This window comes from Haliotis rubra, unplaced genomic scaffold (genome assembly GCF_003918875.1).
Source record: "Haliotis rubra isolate DU_JTF1 unplaced genomic scaffold, ASM391887v1 Scf76, whole genome shotgun sequence".
NCBI classification, from domain to species: Eukaryota; Metazoa; Mollusca; class Gastropoda; order Lepetellida; family Haliotidae; genus Haliotis; species Haliotis rubra.
In genome coordinates, this window is record NW_025767479.1 from 2600187 (window position 1) to 2621217 (window position 21031).

At 40.3% G+C, this 21031-nt stretch overlaps 2 protein-coding genes and 1 long non-coding RNA gene across 4 annotated transcripts in view; 2 read left to right on the forward strand and 1 right to left on the reverse strand.

Moving 5' to 3' along the window:
• The first annotated feature begins 3812 nt into the window (after nt 1–3812).
• Nucleotides 3813–21031, forward strand: part of LOC124260359 (E3 ubiquitin-protein ligase TRIM56-like) — a 30822-nt gene continuing 13603 nt past the window's right edge. Inside the window, exons 1-3 of one of the 2 annotated variants that reach the window (XM_046694650.1) lie at nt 3813–4834; nt 13192–14007; nt 14649–14909. In XM_046694650.1, the coding sequence (XP_046550606.1) occupies nt 4543–4834; nt 13192–14007; nt 14649–14848 (1308 nt within the window). In that variant the 5' untranslated portion in view covers nt 3813–4542 and the 3' untranslated portion in view covers nt 14849–14909. Of the gene's footprint in view, nt 4835–12610; nt 12903–13191; nt 14008–14648; nt 14910–21031 lie in introns of those variants that run through there. The other variant, XM_046694651.1, reaches the window with a different exon arrangement.
• The window catches only part of LOC124260356 (tripartite motif-containing protein 2-like), a 40423-nt gene continuing 25195 nt past the window's right edge, over nt 5804–21031 (forward strand). The window contains exon 1 of the mRNA XM_046694646.1: nt 5804–6143. Within this exon, the coding sequence (XP_046550602.1) occupies nt 6051–6143 (93 nt within the window). The 5' untranslated portion in view covers nt 5804–6050. The remainder of the gene's footprint in view (nt 6144–21031) is intronic.
• LOC124260363 lies at nt 7661–8319 on the reverse strand. Its single transcript, XR_006894056.1, has 2 exons — nt 8113–8319; nt 7661–8078 (listed from the first exon to the last, which is right to left on the reverse strand). It is a non-coding gene; the product is annotated as an uncharacterized LOC124260363 (long non-coding RNA).

A 21031-nucleotide genomic window follows, 5' to 3' on the forward strand; every position in this document is an offset into this window, starting at 1 on the left:
ATGTTTTGTGTATAACATTTTGCAATCAACAGACATCATAACATGTCATGTGTTCAAGTATCACACCTGCCTGTCTGTGTAATTACATAAAGTGACAGAGATCGACCTCGGGCCATAAATCAATGCATTTTGTCTATGGTGAATAGCCTGATCGGGGGTGTTAAGTTCAAACTGCATGTGGTCAGTGATCGCACTTGTGTATTGAATATTGTCATTAGCAGACAGGCAGGCAGACACACAGGTGTCAAAAATACAAGACATCGAGTTTTGTCTGTGACAACGACATATCTATATATCACAGTTAGAAATTCTGTCAACGCTAAATAATGACATTGCTTTTAAGTATCGAACTGAGAAAGTGACTAGGTAGGAAGAACGTTTGGTGAAATAGACAAATGAAATTATATAAACAGTTAATTTACTGTCATAACATATAAAAAGCTCGCGCCTGTGAGATACAAACAAAACATTAGAAAAATAGCTCACACCCAAACCTTCACCGAGCATTCACCGGACAACCCGCTTCCAAGTTGCGCGAACCTATTTCACTGAGCACGTGCTATGAGCGCAACCCAGCTGTTGGAACCACTTGAATTCCCCCCGAACGCTAGGGAAAAATTAGTGAATCGTTTGAACTACGATTTCGCGCGGATTTTTTCATCGCGTTGTTTTTCAACTTTATAAGTTGAATTTGCATTTTTGATGATTTGTTTCGGTAAGTCCATACCGAAAGGTATCAGAATCTGCAAAGTTGTGTTTTACGTTGCATGTGACCTTTAATATATTTGAGTACACACAGAGGCACATGTGTGAAAGACGAGTGCCAATGTAGTGTTTATTATTATTTCAGTGTTTGATAATAACTGTCGCTATAACAAGAGACTGGTGCATTTAACAGACCTGTTGACTACTTGAGGACACAAAGTCTGATCTGCCTCACTAAGTCGCAAAGTAAACATAATACAATACAAGCACAAGGCTGTTTAACAATGTCTACAAACACTACCACACTGACACCGGTTACAGATTTGTCAAAACGATACCATGTAACCAGCACGTCGTCATGGTAACTATAGTACCTTAATTGAATCTTACTATAAACATTGCAATACAAGCACAAGGCTGTTTAACAATGTCTACAAACACTGCCACACTGATACCGGTTATGGATTTGTCAAAACGATACCATGTAACCAGCACGTCGTCATGGTAACTATAGTACCTTAACTGAATCTTACCAGAAACATTGCAATACAAGCACAAGGCTGTTTAACAATGTCTACAAACACTACAACACGTAACACACGAGAACGAAGCGAACCTTCACTTTTTGTTCAATAATATGTGCATTGTTTGATAGTAAAACTCTGGGTCAGAATAATCTCCATGTCCAGTGATATATACTTACCAAGGTTAAATAATATTTTAAGAAGTCCTAAAAACAAAAGCATGTTTGAAACATTATCACCACCTTAAATTATAGGTTGCAGTTTCAAATTAAACGTGCATGCCTCTTCTAAATCTTATTACAACTAAACAGGCACACACCGTTGAATCACCACCGTATGCATCACATGACATATATAAAGTGAACAATTAACACTTTCAACTTTGCGAGGGGAAGGCAGTAAATGGCGATGGCATTTGTGTGTTGTTTTGCGCCGCATGCATTGGCGCTCCAGGTATAGGAGGGCGGCCTGTAGATACTCGAGTCTAGACCAATGACTGATAGCATGAGCGACATCTCGGGGGAATCAATCCGAGACACACAATCGGTTCCTCTTAAAAGCCACAAACAAGAGATGCGGAAGGACTGTGTTTTCCCGAATTCTTCCGAGAGATAACAATATATTGTTCTAAGGTTAACACATTTATTTTACTGACTGAAAACATACTATGTCACCATCAAAACACCCAACTATTTAAGGTAGGGGTGGCCGTGTGGTTAAGTGTTCGCCCATCATGCTGAAGACTGGAGTTCGATTCGAAATATGTTTACAATGGGTGAACCCTTTCATATCAGCTGCACATGCAGTGCGTCCAACAAATTTACCCATGTCATATTTAAGGCGCCCCCTTTCACTTTCGCCTTAAAAAAGTCATAAACTTTGAAAATAATGGGCCTGATGTCAGAGGTGAATTTCATTGTCTCATGTACCGTGTTAATAAAAATGATTGGCTATGCTTGATGTGAGGTCACAACTGCACGTGCTCCCCTCCCTTGAGGCTGTTCCTGCAACAGTACCACTGTTACTTTACCCTTCTAAAACTTCACACAAAATAATGATACTTTGTAAAGTAACTATTTTATTTTGAGACAAACGTTATGAAAATTGTTGCATAGTTGTTCTGATTTTTTCATCACACACTGTGTTGAAATGAATGTTTGATCATGAACCGATTTGGTGTTAGATTGTGATTCATCGGTATCATTTGACCCAAACCGAAAAGCAGTACTGACACACAATTACTTACTCAGTATCTGGCTTTGTGTAATCATCCCAAACTACGTGATCTAGACAGTCTGTAGACTATTTTGTGGAATCCGCAGTCATGAGATGAGTGATTCTGAGAGTGTGAGTTTTCCGTCCATTTGAGGACATGGAAATAATCGGGATCAGTTAAAGAGACTGACATGTGAATGCCTTTAGTGTGCAGATAGCAGGTTGGATGGCGTACTAAGACGGTAAGAGTTGCTTCCCTTACATCATACCACGAAACATTTAACTTCATGGTCTAAGTCAGCTTCATTATTGATTCGATACATTTCCGTACACTTTTTGTCCGACTTCCATTTTTTGTTGAAGCCGCGAAAGTAAGAAAGTTATAAATTTTAGAGCTAGCCATTAGGTGATTGACTCATAGAGTGTGGCTTGGAATCTCGGATGGTACTCCACAAAATATTAGAATCTTTTCTCTACTGAGAAAGTGTAATCGTTAGACAACACTTTCTGAATGGCATTGTGTATTCAAACTGTGTTTCTGTAAGTTTCTGTTGAAGAGGAAACAGACTGAAACTATTTCTTTTTGCTTTTAAAGTAATCACAAATCAGATACCTAACACTCGATATTTATATAGAGGCTAGAACAAGGTCCTTCATATCGTCAGGGATAGCAGGGTAGCCTCGTGGTTAAATAGTTGGGTCATCACGAAGAAGACCTGGGTTCTATTACTCAGATAGTACAATGCGTTATGCCAGTTTCAGGTATCTTCCTGCCGTGATATGGCTGAATATTGATGTTGTTAGTGTACAAAAACTAAAGTTAGCCATTACCTCAAACTCAGGCACAACATGTACGGAGTTTATTGATAGTAACCACAAATATGTTCACTAAATAGGGGCGTAGCTACCATTATAAAAAAAAGCCCGGGCTTACACATAATTGTGCTTAAATAGGTTGGTCAAGCGCTCGTATACTATCTAAGTGTAAAGCCTTGCAAACTATCGGGCTTACAAGGAAAAATGGCTTTCTACGGGCTTGCTAAAGTCAAATGATCATTGAAAATGTAAGTTTATCAACAATGTGCATATTCATAACAAACATAATGAATTTGTTTCAAACTGTTGAAGTACAAGTGACGACGACACTTCCATCACATGTGTTTCCTTCTTACATTACAAAAATAAATCTGCAAGTTACATACTAGCATTTATGATGGTCATTCAATGCTGCGAAACCTCATTCATTATCTGGGTCTGTAGCCATTCATCACAGGGTTCATTCTCCCTCTTCACCGCCCAGTGAATCGAGAAGTGAAGGTGAGGTGATATGCAGTCGATATCTGCTTGGTTTTATATATAATATAACGCTAATAATGACATGCTTTAGTCACATTATTACAGACAGATATGTAGAGAGTCTATAAAGACAAATTAAGCTACTTATTCAGCCGCTGTGTTGGTTCAGCGTCACGTTCGTGTCGAACACCCGGCGTGTCTTGTTCTGTCTACTATCGTTATGTACACTTGATCCACTTCTCTAACCTCACGGACGTCTGTTGTCATATAGACACACTGACTCCAGAGATATAACCCTTAACTCTGTCATACCTATATGTATATATAGAACTCATTTTTGAGAAAATTAATCATATGTATTGAAATATTTTCTGGTTTGTTTTCGCTCAAAGCTATTGATAAAATTCTACTTTCGTTATGCAAATGAGAACCCAAAAGTAGGTCAGCTCACTATCAGCGCGGCGATACACGACTGTCACAGTATGAAGAGGACTTTGGCCATCAATTCCCTATGATATTATTTCAGGTTTTTTGTTTATTGATGCATCCATCCAACAAATCCTAATTTAGTACATAAAGACTATTGCTATCGTATGCTATTGTTAATTTAATTTAGTATTGTTGGATCTAAGTGTTCATAAGTATACACTAAGTGCAAATTAGTGATGAAATACGATAGATCTCAAACCTGTAAACGTGTTCTTTTTTGTTACTTCTACTTCATCCATCTTGCAGCATGTATTCTCTTAATTTATATTATTTCCAATTTTGAATAGATCATTGACCATCAGTTTGTTTGTAGATGGCAACGTCCCAGAAACTGGAGGAACATTTCCTCACATGCACCATATGCACAGATGTGTTTGACAATCCATGCACGCTTGTGTGTTATCACACATTCTGTCGGAAATGTGTCGTCAACTACACCAAAACCAAACCAGAAGCCATCAGTGCCAAGTCTCTTCTGTGTCCATTCTGCATCAAAATGACGAAAGTGTCTGAACCTGGCAGACCAGTGGAGGAATGGGCGGATGATGTCAAGCCAAGTTTTGTCATCCAGGGACTGTTGGACTCCTTTGGTCCTGGATCTAGAGGTGAGTTTTGGGATTTTTATTTCACATCCCCACCGCATTAGCATATGCGGTATGAGCAGGATCGTCTGTGGACTACTTCTAAATGTTATGTGTCAGATTCATTTTGGTTTAAAGCACATATTATCTGCGAAACTCTTGTGAATCACTGAATTGATCACTAGAGATCAGTGATGACACAAAGTGTTCGCGAAATGAATGCGAAAATCTTGTGAACAACTGGATTGAATTCTGGAAATCAGTGTTGACACCAGGTGTTCGCCAAACGAGTAAGCATGTTCTTCTCTACCGGAAACACCTGTCAAATTCAGAACCCACACTTCGGCATACCAAAACTTTCTGATACCGTCAAATCTTTATCTTCAATGTCTATAAATGGCAACTGGGATATGTTTTCTTTTCCTTTACTTTCAAATTGTTCCAAGGGATTTTAAGGGATTAGTTGCCCAAAACACATGTTAGGGACAATGCTGGTCTGGAAAGGATTATTTATTATCCGGTTTTGCCTCAACAAAAAACACCACGTTCGATTTCTCGATTTCCAGGATCTCCTGAAAAGCAATTGCATGTTTCGAAGCAGGGACTGATAAACTACATGGTCTCTAATAGTATAATCTGATAATCCAGCCAACCAACCCTAGAATATTTAATGGTAGATCCGTCATAGATCAGGACATGTTATATATGGTAATTAAAGGATGACAATAAGTGTAACCTTTCATCTTTAATGAACTCCTTCGTTTTGGTAATTAAAATATGCCAATTAAATACTGAATTTCTTTCAATGTTTTTGTTTTTGTTTTCGTCAAGATACAACAAACTGCACCTGGTGTAACCGGAAGGGGAGACAACTCCTGCATCTGTATGGTGCTCGGTGTGTGACGAATCCATGTGTGACCGGTGTGCTAGAATACACAAACGTCTGCCATCCACTCGTCACCATGACGTAATTGACCTTTCTGGAGAGGTCAATATCCCCCCGGAAGCTAAAAATCATGTGTAATGAACACAAAGATGAGTGTGTCAAATTCCTGTGCAAAGACTGCAAGAAACTCACCTGCCAAACCTGTTGTATTATCTATCACAGAAAATGTGAGTCAGTTGTCACACTTGAGTCGGAATTGCCTGCTTTAAAATCCAAGCTGCTGAATGACAAGGAAACCTACGACAGAAACAAATTCTTATTGAAAAGAAGCTCGATACAGTTAAATCGAATGTCATGACTGAGAAAGATCGATATGTCCAAATGGAATCGAAGATCAAGTCCTCCGGAAGAAAGGCGAGGGAAACAATCACTCTCAAGGAAAATGAACTTTTAGTTGAACTGAAAGAAATCTCAGAAAGGCACATTGAACAGTTGAACGCCAACATTAAGTCAGGGGAGATATCAGTACAGATGTACCGACAACAGGCTGAACTGATTGACCTGACTCTACAATCTGAGTGTGACATGGATCTGTATGAGATGTACCAGGGATGTGATGCCGGTGATGTGGAGGATGTCGGACACACAGACGTGAAGGAGAAGGGAAGAATAGCCAGGATCACGTTCAGACAGGACTCGGACAAGCTGAGTAAAGCAGTGGACGATCTACAGCTGGGTGAGATAGACGTTCTGTATGACAGTGTGTTGGACCTGGTGGCTACACCTGTGTTACGAGACACGATCAACGTCACTGTAGCAGGAGAACAGAGTGATGCATGGCCTCTTGACGTGACAGCGTTAGTGATACATGATACACATACAATTGTAACCACAGATAATAACATGAGTGTGAAGTCCTTCTATACCAGAGATAATCAGTTATGCCATAGCAAGCTCAGACTGGATGGTCAACCGTGGGGTCTGACAAAGTTACAACACAATCAAGTGGCTGTCACTGTAATGAATAAAGCGATCATAACGGTTGAAGTCAACCCTGACCTGGTGCTGCTGTCAACCATCACAACAAACAAACAGTACTGGGGTATAACATCCCTGACCCCATCAACACTTGCAGCAGGTTCCGAGTCTCCTCACTGTGTGGATATTCTGGACATGACAGGAAACGTACTGAGGTCAGTCAGCCCACTCTGTAGTGGAACGAAGATCCTGAAATATCCGTACTTTCTTTGCACCAGAAGAACAGGAAACATTCTTGTGTCCGACTATGGCTCCCAGCGTGTCTTGTGCCTGACACCTGAAGGGGACGTTGTGTTCACCTACCCCCCGACAGGACACACAACACAGGTGCATCCTCTGGGGATCACAAGTACCAACACAGGTGACATTTTGGTTGCTCTCCAATCTGATGTGGTTCATCTGACTGAGTCAGGCCAGTTTGTTAGGAACGTTCTTACAGCAGGTGACGGTGTCGATCGTCCGCACGGTGTTTGTGCAGATGGACGTGGCCATGTGTATGTCTGTGATTACATCTCAGGTAACATCAAAGTATTCACATGTAGTAACACAGAATAGATAACTGATTCATACTCAAACCATATTCCACCTGATACTGTGAAGATTAATACACGACAATGTTTGATTGGTGCACATGGATCATAAGTGGACCGTAGACATGCACACATAGTCTACTTTTACACAGGCTGTTCCAAGCCAGTACAGTTTCTTCCCTGCTTGTCAACAACACAAGTACGCAGCCAACATCCAGAGATTAAGTTATTAACGACTGATATTATGTGCCAGACGTCTGCCCCTTCTGGCACTGAAATTAATTTTGAAAATATCAATCTAATTGCACATGTATGTTTGAACACAGAACAAATCTATCATATTAATTGACGCATATCAACATCAAAAGATTGGTTTAAAGTTTTGATTTTAGTGCACTCTGTTGGTATGTGTTTAAATCTAAATTAGAATTTAGTTCATTCCTGTAATCCTTAGTAACTGAAGATGGAGTACTCTTCATGTTGATAAATAAATTACGAGAGTCAAAAAACATCTCTTGCTGGTTGAAGTTGGAGATGAGAAAAAAAATGCAACGATTGTCTGAACTGTTTGAAGATACTTTATACATGTATACAGATGAGGCAAAACTGATAGTGTTTACTATGTAATGTATTATTTTGCATTAAATGCAAAACCTCAGTGACTTGTGGATATGAGAGCTGATCAATACCGAAACTTAACGAATAAGAGAATCAATAGCAATCATTAAGGGCTACATAAACATTAAACGAGAGGTAATGTTATGCACTATACTATGCATGAGTTCCTAAAGATAAAGAACACTTATGGAACTACCTAAATGGACAAATCAGAAGACTACTAGCGCCACATGTCACTGCTCAACAACTGGGCCAATGTCTCCTACAGAAATGGCAACGTATCACGCCTAACGTCATTCGTTGTCTTACGTCATCAATGCGTCGACGTGTTTTGGAGTGTACTGAAGCCAATGGTGGCCACACTTACTACTGATTCAACATTTGAGGACACTTTGCAGAATAAACGTTGATTTGTGTAAGATTTCAGACATTGATACCACGGGTGTTTCAGTGTCAATCAAACGGTACTTTTGACTTTGCATGAAATTAAATTGTGTTGTAGAATTGAATACTGTTCATTTATATATGTTTGTTTTTCTGTTCAAGTTTGGTCAAACACACTGTATATTTTCTTTTGAGCACTACTTTACAAATAAAAGCGACAATTCAAAGTCCATAATCATAGGAAATATATGCTACAACCGGAATGTTGTGTACAAATGTTCCATGATATAATACCAAACAACGACGATACCAGATGTTCGAAGAGAGAGAGAGAGAGAGAGAGAGAGAGAGAGAGAGAGAGAGAGAGAGAGAGAGAGAGAGAGAGAGAGAGAGAGAGAGAGAGAGAGAGAGAGAGAGAGAGAGAGAGAGAGAGAGAGAGAGAGAGAGAGAGAGAGAGAGAGAGACTCAGAGAGACTCAGTGTATATAGAATCACCTACGCAATTTCTTGTACAGAAAGCTGCCCGTGGTATCTCTATGTAGCGGTACGAAAGCAGTCTTTGTACACAAAATAAGGTGTTACGACGGTTGTAGCAAACTTCGAGCAATATGACGGGCGGGGACACCAGAAATGGGCATCACACATTGTTCCTGTTAAGTGAATCGAACCCGGATCGTCAGCGTGACAAGCAATTGCTTTAATCACTATGTAACAGGGCACATTTGTGTATACAAGGAAACCAAGGTACTTTTGTGTATATAAATGTACCGGGATGCCTTTGTGTAAATAAATATACTTTGTGTATATAGTGTACACAGAAGTACCTGGATATATTTGAGTATACAGAGAGGTACTTGAGTATATATATAAAGAGCAAGTGGCGGAGCAGAGTTATTCCAATGTTACCGGGCACTTTAACTGTCACAAAGTACACGTGTCGGTACCTAAATATATTTGAGTTGACACAGAGGCACTTTGGTATATGTGTAAAGAACATGTGATGGTACCTAAATATATTTGAGTTGACACAGAGGTACTTGAATACATGTGAGAAAGACGAGTGTCGGTGTAGCGTTTGTTACTTCAGTATGACGATAATAACTGTCGCTATCATTAGAGACTGGTGATTTAACAGACCTGTCGACTACTTGAGGAAACAAAGTCAGCTCTGCCTCACTAAGTCGCAGTGTAAACATTTTCATGGATAACAACTTCTTTGTTGTCTGTGGTGGCCCAGGAGTGGCGACAGTAATATAAACCATGTAGTTCACTTTGACAGAATTACATCTCATCGGCACATCGGGAATCCAATTTTGGCTTGCCGTGATACTGATTATAGAGTTGTCAAAATGTAAATGTAACCAGCAGGTCGTCATGGTAACTATAGTACCCACCCTCAACAGAATCTTACTAGAAACATTGCAATACAAGCACAAGGCTGTTTAACAATGTCTACAAACACTGCCACACTGATACCTGTTAAAGATTTGTCAAAACGATACCATGTAACCAGTACGTCGTCATGGTAACTATAGTACCCACCCTCAACTGAATCTTACTAGAAACATTGCAATACAAGCCCAAGGCTGTTTAACAATGTCTATCAACTTTGTGAGGGGAAGGCAGTAAATGGCGATGACATTTGTGTGTTGTTTTGCGCCGCATGCATTGACGCTCCAGATATAGGAGGGCGGCCTGTAGATACTCGAGTCTAGACCAATGATTGATAGCATGAGCGACATCTCGGGGGAATCAATCCGAGACACAAAATCCGATCCTCTTAAAAGCCACAAACAAGAGATGCGGAAGGACTGTGTTTCCCAGAACCTACAGAGAGAAAACAATATATTGTTCTTAGGTTAACACATATATTTTACTGACTGAAAACATACTATGTCACAATCAAATCACCCAACTATTTAAGGTAGGGGTGGCCGTGTGGTTAAGTATTCACCCATCATGCTGAAGACCGGAGTTCGATTCGAAATATGTTTACAATGCGTGAACCCTTTCATATCAGCTGCACATGCAGTGCGTTCAACAAATTTTCCCAGGGCATATTTAAGGAGGCCCCTTTAACTTTCGCCTTAAAAAAAGTCATGAACTTTGAAAATAATGGGCCTGATGTCAGAGGTGAATTTCATTGTCTCATGTACCGTGTTAATAAAAACGATTGGCTATGCTTGATGTGACGTCCCAAGTGCACGTGGTCCCCTCCCTTGAGGCTGTTCCTGCAACAGTGCCACTGTTACCCTTCTAAATCTTCAAACAAAATAATGATAGTTTGTAAAGTAATTTGTTTTATTTTGAGACAAACGTTATGAAAATTGTTGCATAGTTGTTCTGATGTTTTCATCACACACTGTGTTGAAATGAGTGTTTGATCATGAACCGATATGGTGTTAGATTGTGATTTATCGGTATCATTTGACCCAAACCGACAAGCAGTACTGACACACAATTACTTACTCAGTATCTGGCTTTGTGTAATCATCACAAACTACGTGATCTAGACAGTCTGCAGACTCCAATATTTTGTGGAATCCGCAGTCATTAGATGAATGACTCTGAGAGTGTGAGTTTTCCGTCCATTTGAGGACATGGAAATAATCGGGATCAGTTAAAGAGACTGACATGTGAATTCCTTAAGTGTGCAGATAGCAGGTTGGATGGCATAATAAGACGGTAAGAGCTGCTTCCCTTACATCATACCACGAAACAGTTAACTTCATGGTCTAAGTCAGCTTCATTATTGATTCGATACATTTTCGTACACCTTTTGTCCGACTTCCATTTTTTGTTGAAGCCGCGAAAGTAAGAATGTTATGAATTTTAAAGCTAGCAATTAGGTGATTGACTGTGAGAGTGTGGCTTGGAATCTCGGATGGTACTCCACAAAATACTAGAATCTTTTCTCTACTGAGAAAGTGTAATCGTTAGACAACACTTTCTGAATGGCATTGTGTATTCAAACTGTGTTTCTGTAAGTTTCTGTTGAAGAGGAAATAGACTGAAACTATTTCTTTTTGCTTTGAAAGTAATCACAAAATCAGATACCTAACACTCGATATTTACATATATCTTGGTTAGCTATAGACATCATTAGGCAGTGTAGTTATCAGCTTGTGCAGCTTAGTAAGATGGGGAAAGTTGCATGACTACCATACAGCCCAGCATGTGCCCATTTTAAGGGAACAAAACAAGAGGTTAGAACAAGGTCCTTCATATCATCTTTCATACTATCTAAGTGTAAAGCCTTGCAAACTATCGGGCTTACAAGAAAAAATGGCTTTCTACGGGCTTGCTAAAGTCAAATGATCATTAAAATGTAAGTGTTTATCAACAATGTGCATATTCATAACAAACAGAATGAATTTGTTTCAAACTGTTGAAGTACAAGTGACGACGACACTTCCATCACATGTGTTTCCTTCTTACATTACAAAAATAAATCTGCAAGTTATATACTAGTATTTATGATGCTCATTCAACTCTGTGAAACTTATTCATTATCTGGGTCTGTAGCCATTCATCACATGGTCCAATCTCCCTCTTCACCGCCCTAGCGAATTCAGGAAGAAAAGGTGAGGTGAGGTGACATGCAGTCGATATCTACTTGGTTTTATGTGTAATATAACGCTAATAATGACATGCTTTAGTCACATTATTACAGAGAGATATGTAGAGAGTCTATAAAGACAAATTTAGCTACTTATTCAGCCGTTGTGTTGGTTCAGCTTCACATTCGTGTCGTACACCCGGGCCCGTCTTGTTCTGTCTTGATTATGTACACTTGATCCACTTCTCTAACCTCACGTACGTCTGTTGTGATATAGATACACTTTACCCTTAACTCTATCATACCTACATGTATATATAGAACTCATTTTTGAGAAAATTAATCATATGTATTGAAATATTTTCTGGTTTGTTTTCGCTCAAAGCTATTGATAAAATTCTACCTTCGTTGTGCAAATGAGAACCCAAAAGTAGGTCAGCTCACTATCAGCGCGGCGATACACGACTGTCACAGTATAAAGAGGACTTTGACAACCAATTCCCTATGATATTATTTCAGGTTTTTTGTTTATTGATACATCCATCAAACAAATCCTAATTTAGTACATAAAGACTATTGCTATCGTATGCTATTGTTAATTTAATTTAGTATTGTTGGATCTAAGTGTTCATAAGTATACACTAAATGCAAATTGGTGTTATGTTAATTCTACTTAATCCATCTTGCAGCATGTATTCACTTAATTTATACTATATATATTGAACTGACCATTGACCCTCAGTGGATATCACAAAAAATGAAATGCGTTTCTTTGTCTGTTTGTAGATGGCAACGTCCCAGAAACTGGAGGAACATTTCCTCACATGCACCATATGAACAGAATTGTTTGACAATCCATGCACGCTTGTGTGTTATCACACATTGTGTCGGAAATGTGTCATCAACTACACCAAAACCAAACCAGAAGCCATCAGTGCCAAGTCTCTTCTGTGTCCATTCTGCAGAAAGATGACGAAAGTGTCTGATCGTGGCAGACCAGTGGAGGAATGGGCGGATGACGTCAAGCCAAGTTTTGTCATCCAGGGTCTGTTGGACTCCTTTGGTCCGGGATCTAGAGGTGAGGTTTGGGTGGTTTATTTCACATCCCCACCACGTTAGTATATGCGGCATGAACAGAATCGTCTGTTGATTTTAAAGAGTAATCGTCAAAAAATATATGCCAGAGACAATGAGACAAATCTTAGAATATTTAATGGTGGATCAGTCACAGATCTTGACATATTTTATATGGTACTTGAAGTATGATGACAAAAAGTCAACTTTCCTCTCTATATGAACTCCTTTGTTCTTGTAATTTGGAAATTGCAAACTAAATTGTAAATGTCTTTCATGTTTTTTCCATCAAGATACAACAAACTGCACCTGCTGTCATGCGGAAGGGGAGACAACTCCTGCATCTGTATGGTGCTCAGTGTGTGACGAAACCCTGTGTGACCGATGTGCTAGAATGCACAAACGTTTCCCATCCACTCGTCATCATGACGTCCTTGACCTTTCTGGCGAGGTCAATATTGCGCGAAAGCGAAAAGTCATGTGTAGTGAACACAAGGACGAATGCGTCAAATTCCTGTGCAAAGATTGCAAGAAAGTCACCTGTCAAACCTGTTGTGTCATCTATCACAGAAAATGCGAGTCCGTTGTGACACTAGAGTCGGAATTGCCTGCTTTAAAATCGAAACTGCTATTTGACAAGGAAAATATACGACAGAAGCAAATTCTTATTGAAAAGAAAGTCGATACAGTTAAATCGAATGTCATGACTGAGAAAGATCGATATGTCCAAATGGAATCGAAGATCAAGTCTTCAGGAAGAAAGGCGAGGGAAACAATCACTCTCAAGGCAAATGAACTTTTAGATAAACTGAAAGAAATCTCAGAAAGGCACATTGAACAGTTGAACGCCGACATTAAGTCAGGGGAGATATCAGTACAGATGTACCGACAACAGGCTGAGCTGATTGACCAGACTCTACAATCTGAGTGTGACATGGATGTGTATGAGATGTACCAGGGATGTGATGCTGGTGATGTGGAGGATGTCGGACACACAGACTTGAAGGAGAAGGGAAGAATAGCCAGGATCACGTTAAGACAGGACTCGGACAAGCTGAGTAGAGCAGTGGACGATCTACAGCTGGGTGAGATAGACGTTCTGTATGACAGTGTGTTGGACCTGGCGGCTACACCTGCGTTACGAGACACGATCAACGTCACTGTAGCAGGAGATCAGAGTGATGCAATACCTACTGACGTGACAGCGCTAGTGATACATGATACACATACAGTAGTAACCACAGATAATAACATGAGTGTGAAGTCTTTCTATACAAGAGATAATCAGTCATGCCATAGCAAGCTCAGACTGAATAGTCACCCGTGGGGTCTGACAAAGTTATAACACAATCAAGTAGCTGTCACCGTTCAGAATAAAACAATCATAACGGTTGAAGTCAACCCTGACCTGGTGTTGCTCTCAACCATCACAACAAACAAACAGTACTGGGGTATAACATCCCTAAAACCCCATCAACACTTGCAGCAGGTTCCGAGTCTCCTCCCTGTGTGGATATTCTGGACATAACAGGAAACGTGCTGAGGTCAGTCAGTCCACTCTGTAATGGAACAAAGATCCTGCAGAGGCCTCTCTTTCTTTGCACCACAAGAACAGGAAACATTCTTGTGTCCGACTATGGTTCACAGCGTGTCTTGTGCCTGACACCCGAAGGGGACGTTGTGTTCACCTACCCCCCGACAGGACACACAAAACAGGTAAATCCTCTGGGCATCACAAGTACCAGCACAGGTGACATTTTGGTTGTTCTCCAATCTCAGAATAATGTGGTTCATCTGACCGAGTCAGGCCAGTTTGTTAGGAACCTACTTACAGCAGGTGACGGTGTCGATCATCCGCACGGTGTTTGTGCAGATGGACGTGGCCACGTGTATGTTTGTGAATTGTTCTCAGGTAACATCAATGTATTCACATGTAGTGACACAAAATAGATAACTGATTCATACTCAAACCATATTCCACCTGATACTGTGAAGATTAATACACTACAATATTTGATTTGTGCACATGGATCAAACGAACATTCTAAGAATCATTTTTCTCTTACATTTCGAATGACATGTTATTCCATGAAAATACATATGTGTCAAGGTTTGGTTACGATCATGAGGACAGCCTACCTGGCACATGAGCCACAACACAAGAAACGGTTCAGAAGCAAATTCAGACGGTCAGTATCGAGTCCACCTTGTGCATTGATGCAGACCTGACACCTTCGCCTCATTGGTTGGTTGGTTGTTGTTTGACGCCGCTCTCAGCATTATCCCAGCTATATGGCGGTGGTCTGAAAATAATCGAGTCTGAACCAGACAAGCTTTGGTTACCGAAAACCAATTATAACCCGGGTCCTTCACCTCATTGAGGACGCTACACATCGTGAGAAGTTCTTGAGTCTTTCTGAAACGTTTTGACTTTATTTGTTTACCTTTTCGATTTTGTAAAAGAAAACATAGAATTAGAACATAAATGTTTCTTCCTTTGTGCCCTCGACAAGGAGCTCGAAAACATGACAGGGCGGGTGAAATGTCGATAGCATTAAATTATTCCGTGATATTTACATATGGAAATGACTGTATGGTTTGTTTTGGGTATAGAAAATAAGCTGCTCCAAAGGCTTCGCTTGCCAGTAACGAGAGTGTAGAATCATCGATGCTGCTCTAGAATATAATTCTGAGAACTTAGTGAAGAATGTACAAGTTCTTGAGCCACCAATTTCTTAAACAATCGTCCTAATGCTTCACCGTTTCCATTTTAAAATTATGATTTTATAGACGAAAAGAGATATAGAACATAAATATTCCTACCTTCGTCCAGATGACATGAAGCTCTGAAACGACAGGGCGGCGGAAATATTGGTAGCAATGAAATACACTATGGTACACTATTATGAAATGATCGTGTGGTTTGTTATGGGGATAGAAAAATAAGCTGGTCTAAATGCATCGCTTGCCAGTAACGAGAATGTAGAGCCCACAGTGTTCATTAACCAGCAGTTCACTTAGCGCGCGAGAGGGTGCCATTCATGAATAAATAATAGTAAAGGATCCCGTTAAAAGGCGATTTGGTCAAACAATATGGACACCGTTAGCCCAATTAAGTCATTTTATATGGGGCAAATGTTTACAGAAGTTCAATCACAATGCATCAGAAATTGTGACGCAAATCGGGACGTCAATTTGTAACTGAACAGAGGCTATCACATTAAGAGGAGTGATATTTATTGTTCTTACTATACATCTTGTTACATGCAGTTATCTTTATGCTGCTTGTTATCCATTACCCGTTGTTGTTAATGTTAACAAGTTGCTCATCACAACATACCTTGGTTATATACCTCTCATTAGTTCACAGTTGTTGTTACCACGGAATAATGATGGGGCAATATACTTAATATGTTGCCATACGTAAAAATGTCAGTGTCAATAAAGTTGCTTTTATACTTAAAATAGTCCACCATTACACATGTTTTTTCAGGATTTCTATTATTTCAAGTATTTTTTAAATCCTACATTGAACTTTTCCCTTAAACATCTTAACTTTTATGAACCCTTTACTCCACCCCTTAAACGTCTTTAAACTTAAAGATCAAAATTGTTTCCTGCATTGGATTTTCCCTGTAACGCCATTACCTTAAAAAACGAAATTTATCATGCATAGAATTCTGCCCTAAAACGTCTTTAACCTTAAAGAACGCAATTTTATCCTACATTGAAATCCTCTCTTAAACGTCTTTATTCTTAAAGAATGAAGTTTCAACCTACATTGAACCTCTTCCATGCGTAATGATATGTCTTTAATAATGTACTGGTCTGTACAAAAAGAAAATATTCCTGGACAAAAAAGATGGCTTTTGTGCTTATTACGTATATTTCGCTCTGATGATCTGAAGCATCGCCAACCCAAGCAGCAGAGCTGGAAGTCCCGATGATGAAGTACCGGTCTGTGTACAACACAGAAACTGGCGTGGAGTGTTCGTTACTACCGAGTGCCCGACTTTAGAGGTCATAAGGGGCAGATAAGTCCATGGGAAATGTTAGTCCTGATGCCTTCAGCAATGTGCCGAGTATTTTCGAGGTGATCATGACAAATGCTTTGAAATATTAAACAGCAGTCAACATAGAACAGGACCACATTGACACAATGCTTACTCGTCATTTGGGGTGAAAATCGGCTTGGTAGAAGGGTGAAGCCCACTGGCGCGACAGTACAGAGATTATATACCAGAGGACTTTTGTGTTATACATGCATCTGTGTCTTCTTTTAGGTAAATTACGCAAATGACAGTTTTAAGTAAGTATGTTTTCACAGCAAGGCAACAGAAGCAAGGCTGCCTTCTTTGTCTAGTAGTCAAGACATCTGTTTGGACTACGGTGGTTCGATTCCCGTCCGTTTCATATGAATTGACTTAAAAGATTGAACTTGATGTTACGCTGCCTGGAGCTAAGCATTGTGTTGAAAACAGAATGTCATGGGCGGCATGGAGTCTTTACTGTGCCTGAATGTAAAATTGCGGTATGGTATTTGTAGTGGGCTGGCACTTGTAAGCCACGTTAGTCTTAATCCCGGCTACAGACGTAGGTGCATGCTCTTCGATACATATATCAAGTCACCTGTGAGTGAGTGAGTTAAGATTTAAAGTCACCAAGTCACCTGTAATGTAACACTGAACCCGATATTACACTCGCTGAAGAAGCAAATGGATCAATTACATACAAATACATATTTTTTACCAATGTTAACGTAGCGGTTTTATTAAAAGTACTGTAGTGCTTGCTGTTAATCTGGACAGCGATTGAATGACTGCTCTCAATAATCTCAGTCAACAGGAAGACCATGCTGTTATGCTACTACCTTCATGTTACTGTTCATATTCCGGAAGGTGGGGTAGCCTAGTGGTTAAGGCTTTCCCTCGTCGAGTGAGTGAGTGAGTTTAGTTTTAAACTAAAAAAGAGCTTCACACATTGTACATATGTAGAGAATCAAACCCGAGTCTTCGGCGTAACGAGCGAAAGCTTTAACCACTAGGTTACCTTATCGCCCCGTACACAGATATGACCCAATGAACGAAAACATTATAAATTGTTCACAGGTCACGACCGGGACATTGGTTTATGTACCCGATGTTAGGCAACAGTCCAAACACGAAGTACGTAACGAATTCCCACAGTTCGGCATGTCCAGCGGGTTACATAGAAAATGTTACTCACTTGTAAGCGGGGTACATTGATTGGCTAAGCCAGTCAGAAAACAACATTTATGTTTAAGGTAACATTAGTGTAGCTGTTACTTTTCTGTTACTGTTACGTCGCTGTTGTGTTTTGTCAAGTTAGAATATACCGCTGTCATGCAACTTTTATGTTACTGTAATGTCGCTGTGAAAAAAGTGTAATTCTAAACAACGAATATGTCCTATCGTAATTTCAAAATCTGGTGCACTCATATCACCCGATAACCGAAAACACCCCCGGAGCACTTGAAACAATACGAGATGTAATGTCGTACATGAAAGGTTGCTATGTTTCTTACAGTGTCACTTATAGGGCTGATGAACAGGGGCTACCAGAGAAAGGGGGCGAAATCAGATTCACACTTGGGCAGTAGAAGAGGCACTGAATTGACTGGTCATTTCGCCCATTTAAGTCCCTGGATTGCCTTTCTTCTGGTCTGTCCTCGCTCTTCCCGCTCTCTGACGGCTCTCTACTGTTTACCTATCCTCTCTGTATTAAAGGCACACGAACCACTAACAATCTGCATGGGTCTGCAGTTCTCATGGACATGCTCTGTGTAGGTCGGCAGTACTCATGGACATGCTCTGTGTAGGTCGGCAGTTCTCATGGACATACACTGTGTAGGTCGGCAGTTCTCATGGACAGCATGGCAGTTCTCATGGACATGATCTGTGTAGGTCGGCAGTTCTAATGGATATACACTGTGTAGGTCGACAGTTCTCATGGATATACACTGTGTAGGTCGGCAGTTCTCATGGATATACACTGTGTAGGTCGGCAGTTCTCATGGACATACACTGTGTAGGTCGACAGTTCTCATGGACATACTCTGTGTAGGTCGGCAGTTCTCATGGACATGCTCTGTGTAGGTCGGCAGTTCTCATGGATATACTCTGTGTAGGTCGGCAGTTCTGATGGACATGCTCTGTGTAGGTTGACAGTTCTCATGGATATACTCTGTGTAGGTCGGCAGTTCTCATGGACATACACTGTGTAGGTTGGCGGTTCTCATGGACATGCTCTGCGTAGGTCGGCAGTTATCATGTACATGCTCTGTGTAGGTCGACAGTTCTCATGGACAGCTCTGCGTAGGTCGGCAGTTCTCATGGACATGCTCTGCGTAGGTCGGCAGTATTCATGGACGTGCTCTGCCTAACTGGCCATATTTTGGCGAGCTTGACACTCGCAAGTGAGCACCCACGTGGAGATGTTAATTTATGTTACTATAATGTCACTGTTACGTTATTTTTATGCTCGTGTTATTCCACTTTATGTTACTGTTATGCTGCTTTTGTGATACATTTATGTTGCTCTTTGTGATATGTTACTTAATGTTATTGCAAGTTTGCTGTAATGTTACTGTCGTGATAATGTCATGCTACTGTTACATTTTTTTTCCCTGGTTTGTTACATTGATGTTTCTGCTGTGTTACTTTCTTGTTACCATATGTCGCTGTTATGTTACATTATGTTACTGTTATGCTGCTGTTGTGATACCGTTTGCAGCCAGCAGTGGTGAAACGGGTCGGTTCTGGTGGGCGTGGCTAAACTACTTACATTTGTTGGGAAATGAGGTGAGGTGCAATTGGGTTTAACGTCGTGCTTGAGAATATTTCGCTCATATGCCGACGTGCATGCGTGTGTACGTGTATGTGCGGCTGCTTGTACTAGCCCAGACTGAAGCTGGCTTTATACTGCTAGCCCACTGAGATACCATGCCGCAGTGAAGCATGAATACCCAACTCAGACACATTATACTGACCCCTAGCCGACCAGTTCCTGTTGTACCTACTAATGCCGAGCGCCAGGCAGGGACCAACAAGTGCCATATTTTAACGTCTTTTGGTATGACGCGATCGGGGATCGAACCCGCGGCGTTCCGCTCTCTGGGCGGACGCTCCAACCACTACACCACGGAGGCGGTCCGTTGGGAAATAATTAAGTGACAGGTCAGCTAATGAGAATGCATGAAGTAAAATGAACACAACGAAATGTTAATGAAATGAATATATAACTATTCAGTAAGTACTTTATCGTAGGGATGTCCCCCAAATGCTTCAGTGAAGCAGCAACAACAACGACAACTCATCTTCATGTCATTGCTCATCCTCGAAACACACACACACACACACACACACACACACACGGTCGTGATGAAGGTACGTGGAGAGTTAAATTTTGAACTCGCTATGTTAATCTCATTAGTGTCAATGAACATTCATTTCCTTCACCATCATCGAAATTTCTGTAAATACAACGTCGAGGTTCCTGTGATACAGCTTTTACAAAACCACATTACACATGGTGGGTGCTTAGTGACTGGAACGTAAATTTAATCAAATAAGTAAATGTCGTGTAGGCTCCAATCAGAAAATTACAGCTATATGGGAGTAGCCTCTAATTGATCAAATCAGCATATGCATTATAGTTGATAATTACACATACATACATTTTCCGGAATCAAACAATCCAGCTGGTTGCACACTGGAATGGCATTTTCATTGTCTGCTTATGGGACAGCCAGTTCTTGTGGGAATATCACTCTCTATAGAGTGAAAGAGTGAGTGAGTTAAGGTTTTAAGTCAATTTAGAGATTTATAATTAAAGGTAAATTATAAAAACCTGTCAACAAAGGACAGTAAAACAACTAGAATATCACAGATATAAATGGAAAACTAGTAATTAAATCTAAAACGTTTTATCAATGGAGGGCAACACAATACGAAAAAACAGGCTATAGATTCCCAACAACTGAAGGCAGATTACCATACTAGGGACCATGGGGACTTCAGTATGTTGCTTCCTGCATGGACCCTAGTTGGATTTACACCATCCCTTCAGCTATTAGCAAGTTTTGACAAACTAACCAACAACTGAAGGCAGATC